The sequence below is a fragment of the Pristiophorus japonicus genome, chromosome 9 (assembly GCF_044704955.1).
Source record: "Pristiophorus japonicus isolate sPriJap1 chromosome 9, sPriJap1.hap1, whole genome shotgun sequence".
In the NCBI taxonomy this organism is placed as follows: Eukaryota; Metazoa; Chordata; class Chondrichthyes; family Pristiophoridae; genus Pristiophorus; species Pristiophorus japonicus.
Window position 1 is genome coordinate 89,737,100 of NC_091985.1, and position 13,936 is coordinate 89,751,035.

The window sequence follows — 13,936 nt, forward strand, 5'->3', positions numbered from 1 at the left end:
ATGAGGGTTAAGCCATTTAGGACCGAGATGAGGAAAAACTTCTTCACTCAGAGTGGTTAACCTGTGGAATTCTCTACCGCAGAAAGTTGTTGAAGCCAGTTTGCTAGATATATTCAAAAGGGAGTTAGATATGGCCCTTACGGCCAAACGGATCAAGGGGTATGGAGAGAAAGCAGGAAAGGGGTACTGAGGTTGTATGATCAGCCATGATTTTATTGAATGGCTCAAAGGGCCGAATGGCCTGCTCCTGCACCTAATTTCTATCTTTCTATGTTTCTACCCATGTCGTGCTGTTATCAGCTCGCACTTTCAGCAACATTGAGAACAAATTTTTAAAAATCTAAATGTGCACAGTGTGAGATCAAACTAGAGCACTGGAATTGGAGAAGGCAGCCTTAAAGATTACAGAATAAATTAGATAAAATATAGTTGGGCAGAACAACGGTAAAGTAAATTAAACAGGGAGTAGGCCACTTAGCCCTTCGAACCTATTCTATTAGATCATGCCTGATCTGTACCTCAAGGCTTTTGATCCATATCCTTTGCTACCCATACCAAACAAAACAAATCTATTAATCTCAATCTTGAAAATTTTGCTTGCCAATTTTGGTGGAAGTGTGTTCCAGATTATCACTTGGAAAAAGTGATTCCTTTTTATTCTTGAATGGCCTCGACCTCATTTTAAGATTATATCCCATTGTTCTAGATTCCCCTGCCACAGCAAATAATTTTTCTGATTCAACCACATCAAATCCATTCATCATTCTAAACATCTTGATTTGATCACCCCAGGGAATACAAACTTACACAATCAATCCTCATTCGTTAACCCCTTAAGTCCTGATAACAGTCTAATGAATCTGTGCTGTACCCCTACAGCAAATATCTCTTGAGGTCCAGTGCTGTTCCCTCTGCAAGGTCAATATATATCTCTCCTGAGATGCAGTGCCCAAAACTGAATGCAGTGCTCGAGTGGGATCTGAACAAGGATCTGAAGCATAACTTCTCTTTGTAATCCAATCCTTGAGATAAAAGTCCACATTCCATTAGTCTTTTAGATTACTTTTTGTGCCTATGCACTAGAATTTAGTGAGTTATGTATATGGGCATCCAAATCCTTTTGCTCTTCCACGACTCTCAATCTCACACCATTAAGTATTCCAATTTATCTTTCTCAGATCCAATGTGGATGACGTCGCATTTCCCCACATTGAGCTCCAACTGCCGTAGTTTTGCCCACTCACTTAATATATCTATGTCCCTTTGTAACTTCCTGCTCCCATCCACACACCTTACTATGCCTCTTAACTTAATGGCATCCGAAACTTAGATATACAACTTTCCTCTATCCTTCATCCAAGTTATTGCTATATATGGTGAAAAGCTGAAGCCACAGTAGAGATCCTTGGGAAACATCACATGTCACATCCCACCAATTTATACCAACTTCATCTCTTATCTCTCAACCAATTATGAACCCATGTCACAAATTAACCTCCAATTCCATGCCCATTCATTGTTGATAATCTCTTGTGCTGAACCTAATCAGATGCCTCCTCAAAACCCATAGACACAACATTCAGACACTTCCCTATGCACCATGTCAGCGACCTCCTCAAAAAATTAAGCAACTTTAGTCAGACATGACCTCCCCTACACAAATCCATACTGACTCTCTTTGATCAGCTGATACTTGTTCAAGTGCTCAGTCGTGCCCTTAATAAGTAACTTTCCCACAACTGATGTTATGTGGTTTCTCTTCCCCTCCTTATTAAATAATTGAGTGATAGCGGCAATTTTCCAATTCATATGCAGAATTACTAAATCTAGAAAGCATTAGAAAACTTTGACTAATGCAATTTACTCACCTATTTCTTTTAATACACCTGGGTGGAAACCCATCTGGTCCTGGACATTCATCTGTCTTAAAATATTATTTTCCCCATTGCCATTTTTAATCAAATTAAATCCAGTTAAGTTCTTCCCCTTAAATTACTTTTTAGGTGCCCTTTTACCACCGAGTATTTTGTCCACTTTCTCCATTGTGTAAACAGATATAACGTACTCATTTAACGTGTGCCATTTCCTTATTGTCCACTATAACCTCGCCGACATCTGTGTTTAATGGATCAACAATCTCCTTTATCACTCTCTCAGGGTGAAATTCAACGTCATCAGGGACATAATATAGGAGATATGAGATTGGCCGTCCTTCATACACCCCGCCTGATTTTCCTTTCCTTTGGAGTTACTGGAAGTTTATCAACTATCTAATTTAAATGATTTTCAACTGCTACTTCAATGGTCCACAGCTATTACATTTTAAATGAACTCTAGTTTCTAGCACAATTCAGTCTTTCCATGGGCAATAAAATAGAGTCCTTAATAACTTTTATATTTTTGACAATTGCTGTGCAAATTGTAGCTTCTCATTATCCAAACGCAATAAATTTATAAACGAGGATTAGAGAACTGGTGTTAGCCTATTACTTTTTGGGAAAAATGGTTTATAGTCAGTAAGGCTGACCATCCAAGTCACCACAATGTAGGAAATATTAATGTGTACTGTAGAAAGTGTTTACATTTATTGTCTATTGTAATCATGTAATCCATATCCCTTGCTACCCATACCAAACAAAACAAATCTGTTAATCTCAATCTTGAAAATTGGGTGGCAGTGAGAGCTGCGAGGAGGATGCTATGAGGCTGCAGAGTGACTTGGATAGGTTAGGTGAGTGGGCAAATGCATGGCAGATGAAGTATAATGTGGATAAATGTGAGGTTATCCACTTTGGTGGTAAAACCAGAGAGACAGACTATTATCTGAACGGTGACAGATTAGGAAAAGGGGAGGTGCAACGAGACCTGGGTGTCATGGTACATCAGTCATTGAAGGTTGGCATGCAGGTACTGCAGGCAGTTAAGAAAGCAAATGGCATGTTGGCCTTCATAGTGAGGGGATTTGAGTACAGGGGCAGGGAGGTGTTACTACAGTTGTACAGGGCCTTGGTGAGGCCACACCTGGAGTATGGTGTACAGTTTTGGTCTCCTAACTTGAGGAAGGACATTCTTGCTATTGAGGGAGTGCAGCAAAGGTTCACCAGATTGATTCCCGGGATGGCGGGACTGACATATCAAGAAAGGCTGGATCAACTGGACTTGTATTCACTGGAGTTCAGAAGAATGAGAGGGGATCTCATAGAAACATTTAAAATTCTGACGGGGTTAGACAGGTTAGATGCAGGAAGAATGTTCCCAATGTTGGGGAAGTCCAGAACCAGGGGTCACAGTCTAAGCAAAAGGGATAAGCTATTTAGGACCGAAATGAGGAGAAACTTCTTCACCCAGAGAGTGGTGAACCTGTGGAATTCTCTACCACAGGAAGTTGTTGAAGCCAATTCACTAAATATATTCAAAAAGGAGTTAGATGTAGTCCTTACTACTGTGGGGATCAAGGGGTATGGCGAGAAAGCGGGAATGGGGTACTAAAGTTGCATGTTCAGCAATGAACTCATTGAATGGCGGTGCAGGCTCAAAGGGCCGAATGGCCTACTCCTGCACCTATTTTCTATGTTTCTATGTCTGAAAGTTTATTTTCTTGAAAACAAAGCTGACAATGCACTCTCTTCCTGATCCATACACTGCAACTAATCATGGGTATACTTGCCGATGAAAGCAGCAAGGAAACATTCATATAGTAATCACCTTTTCAAAAATAGATAAATGATATATAGTTGTGATGTTGTTCATGCTCAAGTAATCTGAACTATTCACCATCTGAGTTCACATGTGAAGAATGGCCATCTGGAAAAGTGTCAGAGACCTCTACTCAAGCATGAGTTGATTACTTTTCTTTGGGAAGAGAAAGTGCCACTTAGCTCATCGAATCTGCTACTCCCAAGTGTATACAGTATAACTTTAAACTCTACCCCGCTTTATTAGTCTCCCAAAGCAAAAATTTCAAATCAAAAAAATCTCTAATTGTTTGTTCCACAGTTTTCTTAAGATTAATTTCCATGGTGCCAGACTCTAAACAGATGGGGAATAGTAGCATAGTGGTAGAGACCTGGACTAATAATCCAGAGAAGCAAGTTCAAATCTCACCACGGCATCTAGGGAATTTAAATTCAGTAAAATAAATCTGGAATAAAATTGTCGTAAAAACCCATCTGGTTCACTAATGTCCTTTAGGGAAGTAAATCTGCCGTCCTTACCTGGTCTGGCCTCTGTGTGACTCCAGATCCACAGCAATGTGGTTGACTCTTAATCTCTGAAATGGCCAAATAAGCCACTCAAGGGCAATTGGGATGGGCAATAAATGTAGGCCTTGCCAGCAACGCCCACATCCCATGAATGAATTAAAAATATATATTTTTTTTTAATTCAAGGAGTTAATAAACATGGCATTAACATTTTTTTCCTGTAAATCGGATTAAAAATGGTTTCTTCAACATCCATAGTCATTTGCAGTCTGTGATCCTGCTATTACCAAGATCACTCAATTAGTGAACCCTTAAAACATACCTGTCCATAAACTGAAGAACAAAATCTTCAAATTCTGCTGTGGCTGAGCAAAGTTCCCTCTCTACCTAAAACAAAAAAAGGACACCAATGTTATTTCAATTAAAGACATTAATAAAAGTCGATAGCTTTTATGTGCACAGTTAAATGAGAATTACGACCTTAATGTGGATGAATGAAGATTTTTTCTCCTCAATTTGTCCATTAATTTTTGATCCATTCTCCTTCTCACATGAAGGGGTTGATTCTTGCTGGGTTGGTGTTTCTTAGGACCTGGGTACACAAGTGTATCTAGAGGGAGTTCTTCATGTGTGAATGATAGGGAGTTTCACTAGGCTATTTGACTGTAAGAGGTATCACAGCCAAACCCAATCCTGCCTTCACCTGACATATGCCCTCACACACACACAACCACTCATAACCCCCCTTTCACATCACCCTTTGCATTGACCTGAGCTACCCAAAGATTGGTGAGAGTGTGGAACTTTCTACTACAGGGAGTGATTGAAGCGAATAGTATGGATGCATTTAAGGAGAGGTTAGATAAGCATATGAGATAGAAGGGAATAGAGGTCAACGCTGATAGATTTAGATGAGCAACGACGGGAGGAGGCTCCAGTGGAGCATAAATGCTGGCATGGACTGGTTGGGCAGAATGGCCGGTTTCTGTGCTGCATATCCTATGTAATCCTGTGAAGACTTACACCCCATTCTCATTCTGTGGCTTTCCTCCTTCCAGCAGGAACCAGCATGAACTAGTCTTTGCTATTTTCAGATCATGTTGTGCTTTTCCAGCATTTCTGTTTCTCTACCATAATAACATTTTGAAAAAGATAAATTTAGAAGTTTGTGGGGAAAAGGCCAAAGTGCACGAGAATGGCACCAGGTGCATAGCTCTTTCAAAGAGCCAGTGCGAGCACAATGGCCAGTTTCCATGCTGTAAAATTCTATATAATTGCATAAAGCTTATAAGCATTATATTTTCTTTAAAGAGACTTCAAGTTTTTCCTTAAAGCTTTAACTTGTTTTTAAGGAAACAAAAGCTTGCTGTTGTTATTAACTGAACTTACCTCAGAAAGATCATTTCTCTCTTGCAAAACAGATGAACAGTCCACCAAAGGCACAAGAGTAGAAAACGTGGCTATAAACTGGAATGTGATCTATATGGAAATAAAATATATTTTAAAAAAAAGCACGAGTTTAATTTTTTAAAAATTAATACAAACCAAAAATAGAACATTTATCAATATATATTTATAATACTCATGATTATTTCTAGTGAAACAAAAGGTAATAAAATGAGGACAAGTATTATGTCCACAAACTGCTACCCCTTAGATTGTTTGGGCTATTTTTCTTTTGCCATTTTGGAGAACACAGTTGGACAAATATGGTAACCATCCATAAATGACAAGAAATCACCTGTACAAAAGCAAAATACTGCAGATGCTGGAATCTGAAATAAAAATAGAAAATGCTGGAAATCTCAGCTGGTCAGGCAGCATCAGGAGAGAAGCAGAGTTAACGTTTCGGGTCGATGACCCTTTGTCCGAACTGGCGAATGTTCGGAATGAACAAATTCTGAAGGAGCACTGAAAGGAGGAGGGGAGGAAAGAACAAAAGGTAAGGTCTGTGATAGGAAGACAGGTGAGATTTGAGACACAAAAGGGATGATGGGACGACTTAAGATGGCAATAGCAGAAGTTAGAAAAAGATTAGTTTAGATAGGGTGTGAATGGCAGGATAATTATCAGCTGCCATGGGAAACAAAGAGAGAGAAAAAATACAACAGAGCAAATTGTGGGCAGAGGTTAAGGTCTGAAATTGTTGAACTCTATTTTGAGTCCAGAAGGATGTAAAGTGCCGAAACGAAGATGAGATGTTGCTCCTCGCGCTTGCATTGTGCTTTATTGGAACAATGCAGGAGTCCGAGGACAGAGATATCAGAGTGGGAATAGAGTGGAGAATTAAAGTGACAGGCGACTGGAAGCTTGGGGTCACGCTTACGTAAAGCGGTCACCCAATCCGCGATTGGTCTCCCCAATGCAGACGAGACCAGATCGTGAGCAGCGTATACAGTATACCCTGTACTAAAATGGAAGGAGTACGTAAATCACTTTCACCTGGAAGGGGTATTTGGGGCCCTGGACAGTGAGAAGGGAGGAGGGAGGAGGTAAAAGGGCAGGTGTCGCATCTCCTGCGCTTGCACAGGAACATGCCATGGGAAAGGGAGGGGGTGCTGAAGGTGACTGTGGAATGGGCGAAGGTGTCGCGGGGGGGGGGGGGGGGTGGGAGTGGTCCCTTCAGAATGCTGTGGGGGGGCGGAGGGAGGGGGAGAAAGAGGGCAAGATGTGATTGGTGGTGGGATCACGTTGAAGGTGGCGGAAAATGATCCGTTGAAAGTAGAGGCTGGTGGGGTGAAAGGTGAGGACAAGGGGAACCCTGTCATGATTCTGAGGGAGGGGAAGGGGTGAGAGCAGAGATGTGAGAAATAGAACGGACATGGTCGAGGGTCATGTTAACCACGGTGGAGGGGAATCCTTGGTTGAGGAAAAAGGAGGACATATCAGAGGCACTAATGTGGAAGGTGGTGTCGTCAGAGCAGATGTAATGGAAACGGGGAAACTGGGAGAATGGAATGGAGTCCTTACAGGATGTGGGGTGGGAGGAAGTGTAGTCCAGGTAACTGTGGGAGTCAGTGGGCTTATAGTGAATGTTTGTCAATAGTTTATCCCTAGAAATGGAGACAAAGAAGTTGAGGAAGGGAAAGGAAGAGTCGGAGACAGACCATGTGAAAATGAGAGAAGGGTGGAAATTGAATGCAAAGTGAATGAAATGTTCTACTTCAGGGCGAGCAGGACTCGGCACTGATACAGTCATCAATGTATCGGGAAAAGAGGTGAGGGAGGGGACCAAAGTAGAACTGGAACAAAGAACGTTCCACATATCCCACGAAAAGGCAGGCATAGCTAGGACCCATGCAGGTTCCCATAGCAATACCTTTAATTTGGAGGAAGTGAGTGGAGTTAAAGAAAAGGCAGAGGAGGGTGTTGGTGGATGGGGACTGGTTGGGCATCTGCTCGAGGAAAAAGCCGAGGCTCTCAGATGGAAGTATAGGGGGAGTGGACGTCCAATGAAAAGGAGACGGTTGGGGCCAGGAAACTGTTAAAAGTAGCAGAGGGCGTCGGAGTCGCCGCAAATGTAGGTGTGAAGAGAGTGGACAAGGGGAGAAAAAAGAGAGTTGAGAGAGGAAATCACCTGTATTGGCACAGTTGCCTCAATGCTATTACTTAATTTCTGGAACTGTAATTCAGGGGACTCTATTGTAAGGGGAATTGATAGGAGTTTCTGCGGCCACAACCGAGACTCCAGGATGGTATGTTGCCTCCCTGGTGCAAGGGCCAAGGATGTCTCGGAGCGGCTGCACATTCTGGAGAGGGAGGGTGAACAGCCAGTTGTCGTGGTACACATAGGTACCAATGACATAGATAAGAAGCGGGAAGAGGTCCAACAAGCTGAATTTAGGGAGCTAGGAGTTAAATTAAAAAGTAGGACCTCAAAGGTAGTAATCTCTGGATTGCTACCAGTGCCACGTGCTAATCAGAGTAGAGGGAGCAGGATAGTTAGAATAAATACATGGCTTGAGTAGTGGTGCAAGAGGGAGGAATTCAAATTCCTGGGACATTGGAACCAGTTCTGGGGGAAGTGGGACCTGTACAAAAGGGACGGTCTGCACTTGGGCAGGACTGGAACTGATGTCCTGGGGGTAACATTTGCTAATTTTAACTAATTAGTTTCAACTAATATGGCAGGGGGATGGGAACCTATGCAGCGAGACAGGGCGAAGTAATATGGAGTCAGAAACAGATGGTAGAAAGGTAAAAAGCAATAGTGGAAGGCCAAGTAAACAAAGGCAAGAAACAAAAAGGGCCACACTACATCATAATTCTAAAAAGACAAAGGGATGTTAAAAAAACAAGCCTGAAGGCTTTGTGTCTTAATGCAAGGAGTATCCGTAATAAGGTGGATGAATTAACTGTGCAAATAGATGTTAACAAATATGATGTGATTGGGATTACAGAGACGTGGCTCCAGGATGATCAGGGTGGGAACTCAACATCCCAGGATATTCAACATTCAGGAAGGATAGAATAAAAGGAAAAGGAGGTGGGGTAGCATTGCTGGTTAAAGGAGAGATTAATGCAATAGTTAGGAAGGACATTAGCTTGGATGATGTGGAATCTATATGGGTAGAGCTGCAGGACACCAAAGAGCAAAAAATGTTAGTGGGAGTTGTGTACAGACCTCCAAAGAGTAGTGATGTTGGGGAGGGCATAAAACAGGAAATTAGGGGTGCATGCAATAAAGGTGCAGCAGTTATCATGGGTGAATTTAATATGCATATAGATTGGGCTAACCAAACTGGAAGCAATACGGTGGAGGAGGATTTCCTAGAGTAGATAAGGGATAGTTTTCTAGACTAATATGTCGAGGAACCAACTAGGGGGGAGGCCATCTTAGACTGGGTGTTGTGTAATGAGAGAGGATTAATTAACAATCTCATTGTGCGAGGCCCCTTGGGGAAGAGTGACCATAATATGGTGGAATTCGACATTAGGATGGAGAATGAAACAGTTAATTCAGAGACCATAATCCAGAACTTAAAGAAGGGTAACTTTGAAGGTATGAGGCGTGAATTGGCTAGGATAGATTGGCAAATGATACTTATGGGGTTGACAGTGGATGGGCAATGGCAGACATTTAGAGACCACATGGATGAACTACAACAATTGTACATCCCTGTCTGGCGTAAAAATAAAAAAGGGAAGGTGGCTCAACCGTGGCTATCAAGGGAAATCAGGGATTGTATTAAAGCCAAGGAAGTGGCATAAAAATTGGCCAGAAATAGCAGCGAACCCAGGGACTGGGAGAAATTTAGAACTCAGCAGAGGACAAAGGGTTTGATTAGGGCAGGGAAAATAGAGTACGAGAGGAAGCTTGCAGGGAACATTAAAACAGACTGCAAAAGCTTCTACAGATATGTAAAGAGAAAAAGGTTAGTAAAGACAAACGTAGGTCCCCTGCTGTCAGAATCAGGGGAAGTCATAACGGGGAACAAAGAAATGGCAGACCAATTGAAAAGTACTTTGGTTCGGTATTCACTAAGGAGGACACAAACAACCTTCCGGGTATAAAAGGGGTCAGAGGGTCTAGTAAGGAGGAGGAACTGAGGAAAATCCTTATTAGTCGGGAAATTTTGTTGAGGAAATTGATGGGATTGAAGGCCGATAAATCCCCAGGGCCTGATGGTCTGCATCCCAGAGTATTTAAGGAGGTGGCCTTGGAAATAGCGGATGCATTGACAATCATTTTCCAACATTCCATAGACTCTGGATCAGTTCCTATGGAGTGGAGGGTAGCCAATGTAACCCCACTTTTTAAAAAAGGAGGGAAGAGAGAAAACAGGGAATTATCGACCGGTCAGCCTGACATCGGTAGTGGGTAAAATGATGGAATCAATTATTCAGGATGTCGTAGCAGCGCATTTGGAAAGAGATGACATGATAGGTCCAAGTCAGCATAGATTTGTGAAAGGGAAATCATACTCGACAAATCGTCTGGAATTTTTTTGAGGATGTTTCCAGTAGAGTAGACAAGGGAGAACCAGTTGATGTGGTGTATTTGGACTTCCAGAAGGCTTTCGACAAGGTCCCACACAAGAGATTAATGTGCAAAGTTAAAGCACATGGGATTGGGGGTAGTGTGCTGACGTGGATTGAGAACTGGTTGGCAGACAGGAAGCAAAGAGTAGGAGTAAATGGGTACTTTTCAGAATGGCAGGCAGTAACTAGTGGGGTACCGCAAGGTTCTGTGCTGGGGCCCCAGCTGTTTACATTGTACATTAATGATTTAGACGAGGGGATTAAATGTAGTATCTCCAAATTTGCGGATGACACTAAGTTGGGTGGCAGTGTGAGCTGCGAGGAGGATGCTATGAGGCTGCAGAGTGACTTGGATAGGTTAGGTGAGTGGGCAAATGCATGGCAGATGAAGTATAATGTGGATAAATGTGAGGTTATCCACATTGGTGGTAAAAACAGAGAGACAGACTGTTATCTGAATGGTAACAGATTAGGAAAAGGGGAGGTGCAATGAGACCTAGGTGTCATGGTACATCAGTCATTGAAGGTTGGCATGCAGGTACAGCAGGCGGCTAAGAAAGCAAATGGCATGTTGGCCTTCATAGCGAGGGGATTTGAGTACAGGGGCAGGGAGGTGTTGCTACAGTTGTACAGGGCCTTGGTGAGGCCACACCTGGGAGTATTGTTTATAGTTTTGGTCTCCTAACTTGAGGAAGGACATTCTTGCTATTGAGGGAGTGCAGCAAAGGTTCACCAGACTGATTCCCGGGATGGCGGGACTGACATATCAAGAAAGACTGGATCAACTGGGCTTGTATTCACTGGAGTTCAGAAGAATGAGAGGGGATCTCATAGAAACGTTTAAAATTCTGACGGGTTTAGACAGGTTAGATGCAGGAAGAATGTTCCCAATGTTGGGGAAGTCCAGAACCAGGGGTCACAGTCTAAGGATAAGGGGTAAGCCATTTAGGACCGAGATGAGGAGAAACTTCTTCACCCAGAGAGTGGTGAACCTGTGGAATTCTGCACCACAGAAAGTTGTTGAGGCCAATTCACTAAATATATTCAAAAATGAGTTAGATGTTGTCCTTACTACTAGGGGGATCAAGGGGTATGGCGAGAAAGCAGGAATGGGGTACTGAAGTTGCATGTTCAGCCTTGAATGGCGGTGCAGGCTCGAAGGGCCGAATGGCCTACTCCTGCACCTATTTTCTATGTTTCTATGTTTCATCAAAACCCAATCAGTTTACAGCACAATTAATTCAATTTCAGCACGAACAAACCTTTTATATACCCATTGCCATAAGTTAAATACCTATAATCTTCAGCTACATTTTAATTTCCATTTTCAAGTTACTATGATAGAATACAATAATACATGGAGTGCAGGTTTGACCTCTGGTACATGAAGTTGATTGGACAAAATGTTAATATTTCCAAGTGACAAAGGAGACACAATGATCTGATTAACAGTTTAAAAGTAGATATTTGTTTTTCAGTTAATCATTGGAATTATGCTTGTGATACCAATATTGACAAAATGTTAATATTTACAAGTGACAAAGGAGACAAAGATCTGATTAAGTTTAAAAGTAAATATTTGTTTCTCAGTTAATCATTGTAATTATGCTTGTGATACTAATATTGCACTGTCATTATTAAAATTTGTTTTTACTTACAAAATGAGAAATGGCGTACGAGTGAAAACCACAGCAACTATACAGAGTAGTGACAATTTAATTAAAAACAACAATGATTTGTGTAATTGCCACCTAAATTGAGAGAGTAAACCAGTGCTAATGGTTTGAGATTTGGTACTGCAGCGGGTTAGCTATGCTGTGACACCCAAGGTTGATTCCAGCCGAAACTAATGGGTGAAAAATTCATTTTTTAGCCAGCTGCAAGGGTACTACATGAACAGGAGAAACTGTGTTCCATTCCCCAGCACTGATGTCACACTTAGATGTGTGAACAGATTTAGGGAAAAAAAAACACAAATGCGAGTTTTATATAAAGTAGATACATATAAAGGGCCTAAACAATCTCTTTGAAATTGACAGTTATAAATGTAAATTATTCCTCTTTTTAAAGCAAAACACTTTCTTTTTTAAACACGCCACACAGAAATAAGAGTTCACTCAAAGAATGTCTTCTTCCTAACAACTATGTGCTTTGGATTTGTACATATAAAAAGCCTATTGGAACCTACAACCTCACGTTTCCTGCTAGACGAGGTAACCAATAAGATCTATTTCCAAAAAAGCAAAATACTGCAGATGCTGGAATCTTAAATAAAAACAGAGAATGCTGGAAATCTTAGCGGGTCTGTGGAAAGAAAAACAGAGTTAACGTTTCAGGTTGATGACCCTTCATCAGAACTGCCGAATGTTCGAAAAAAGCACATTCTTAAGCACTGAAAGGGGAAGGGGAAGAAAGAACAAAAGGGAAAGTCTGTGATCGGGTCAAAGGCAGGAGAGATTAGAGACACAAAAGGGATGATGGGCCAAATTGAAATGGCAATGACAGAAGTTAGAAAAAGGTTAGTCTGGATCGGGTGTGAATGGCGCAGTAATGACCAGTTGCCATTATCGACAAAAAAGGGGGGGGGGGGGGGCGGGGGGAAAGAAGAGAAAATAAAACATAAGATGGGGGGTGGGGGGGAGGGCACGAGGGAAAGGGAGCCATAGATGGCCAGAAGTTATGTTTTGAAATTGTTGAACTCGATGTTGAATCCAGAAGACTGTAAAGTGCTTAAATGAAAGCCTCAATCTTGCGTTGAGCTTCATTGGAACAGTGGAGGAGTCCGAGGATGGAGATATCAGAGTGGGAGTGGAGTGGAGAATTAAAGTGACAGGTGACCGGAAGGTCAGGGTCACACTTACGGACTGAATGGAGGTGTTCAGCAAAGTGGTCACCCAATCTACGCTTGGTCTTCCCAATGTCGAAGAGACCACATAGTGAACAGCGAATACAGTATACTAAATTGAAAGTAGTACAAGTAAATCGCTGTTTCACCTGGAAGGAGTATTTGGGGCCCTGGAAGGAAACTCTTTCCAATTGGCTGCCATTAAATTCAACATAAGTAAACCATCTTTTTGGTTGGAAATGCAAATTCTGACACTTGAATGCAATTCAATAGACTATAGGACTTAAATTCACGAGTACCCAAAACAAGGTGTAATCCATGTGGTACTAAGCCAAGGTGCACCAGAACAGAGAGGTACAGGAATCACCGAAATTTGTCCTCGGGCCTCATCACCATAATTGTGGCGAATTATGGGCACCAGTCGCGGCACACAGGTGAGTCCGGGGGTGCGACAACTGCAGGCCTGCAGTCTTAATGTGAAGGCAAGAAGAGCAGCCCTGCTCCTCCTGGCTCCACATTAAGGCAAGGTAAAAAGAAAAATTACCTGCAAGCTTATTTCACAGCCTCTAGCTTAAGGACCACCGTAGAGCCTGGACAAGTAGTCGGAGCTTGCAGCAATGAGAACGGGTCCAGGAATAGGCGCAGGTGCCCTGACTGCCTGAAAAAAGGCCGGGGCACACGTGCAAATCGTTTGCAGGCCTTTCCACTGCTAAATTTGTCATTACACCAGTTTTACACTCAAACAGGGAACAATATTGAATTTAGACCCCAATAAATGGTGAGAATTCAAGGTCACTGGGACTCAGTTGGAGTTGTATTTAATTTCTGGCATTGACATCCAGCACTAGAAAGGATGCCAATCCCTGCTCGGATAAAGAGTAGTCAACCACAAAAAAAACCATTAATA

At 42.1% G+C, this 13,936-nt stretch overlaps 1 protein-coding gene across 3 annotated transcripts in view; it reads right to left on the reverse strand.

Annotated features, from left to right (window-relative positions):
* psme4b (proteasome activator subunit 4b) overlaps positions 1-13,936 on the reverse strand; it is a 229,381-nt gene that overhangs the window by 120,126 nt on the left and 95,319 nt on the right. For all 3 annotated transcript variants that reach the window (XM_070889545.1, XM_070889544.1, XM_070889547.1), the window contains 2 exons: positions 5,592-5,681; positions 4,525-4,589 (listed from right to left, as the gene is read on the reverse strand). In XM_070889545.1, the coding sequence (XP_070745646.1) occupies positions 4,525-4,589; positions 5,592-5,681 (155 nt within the window). The remainder of the gene's footprint in view (positions 1-4,524; positions 4,590-5,591; positions 5,682-13,936) is intronic.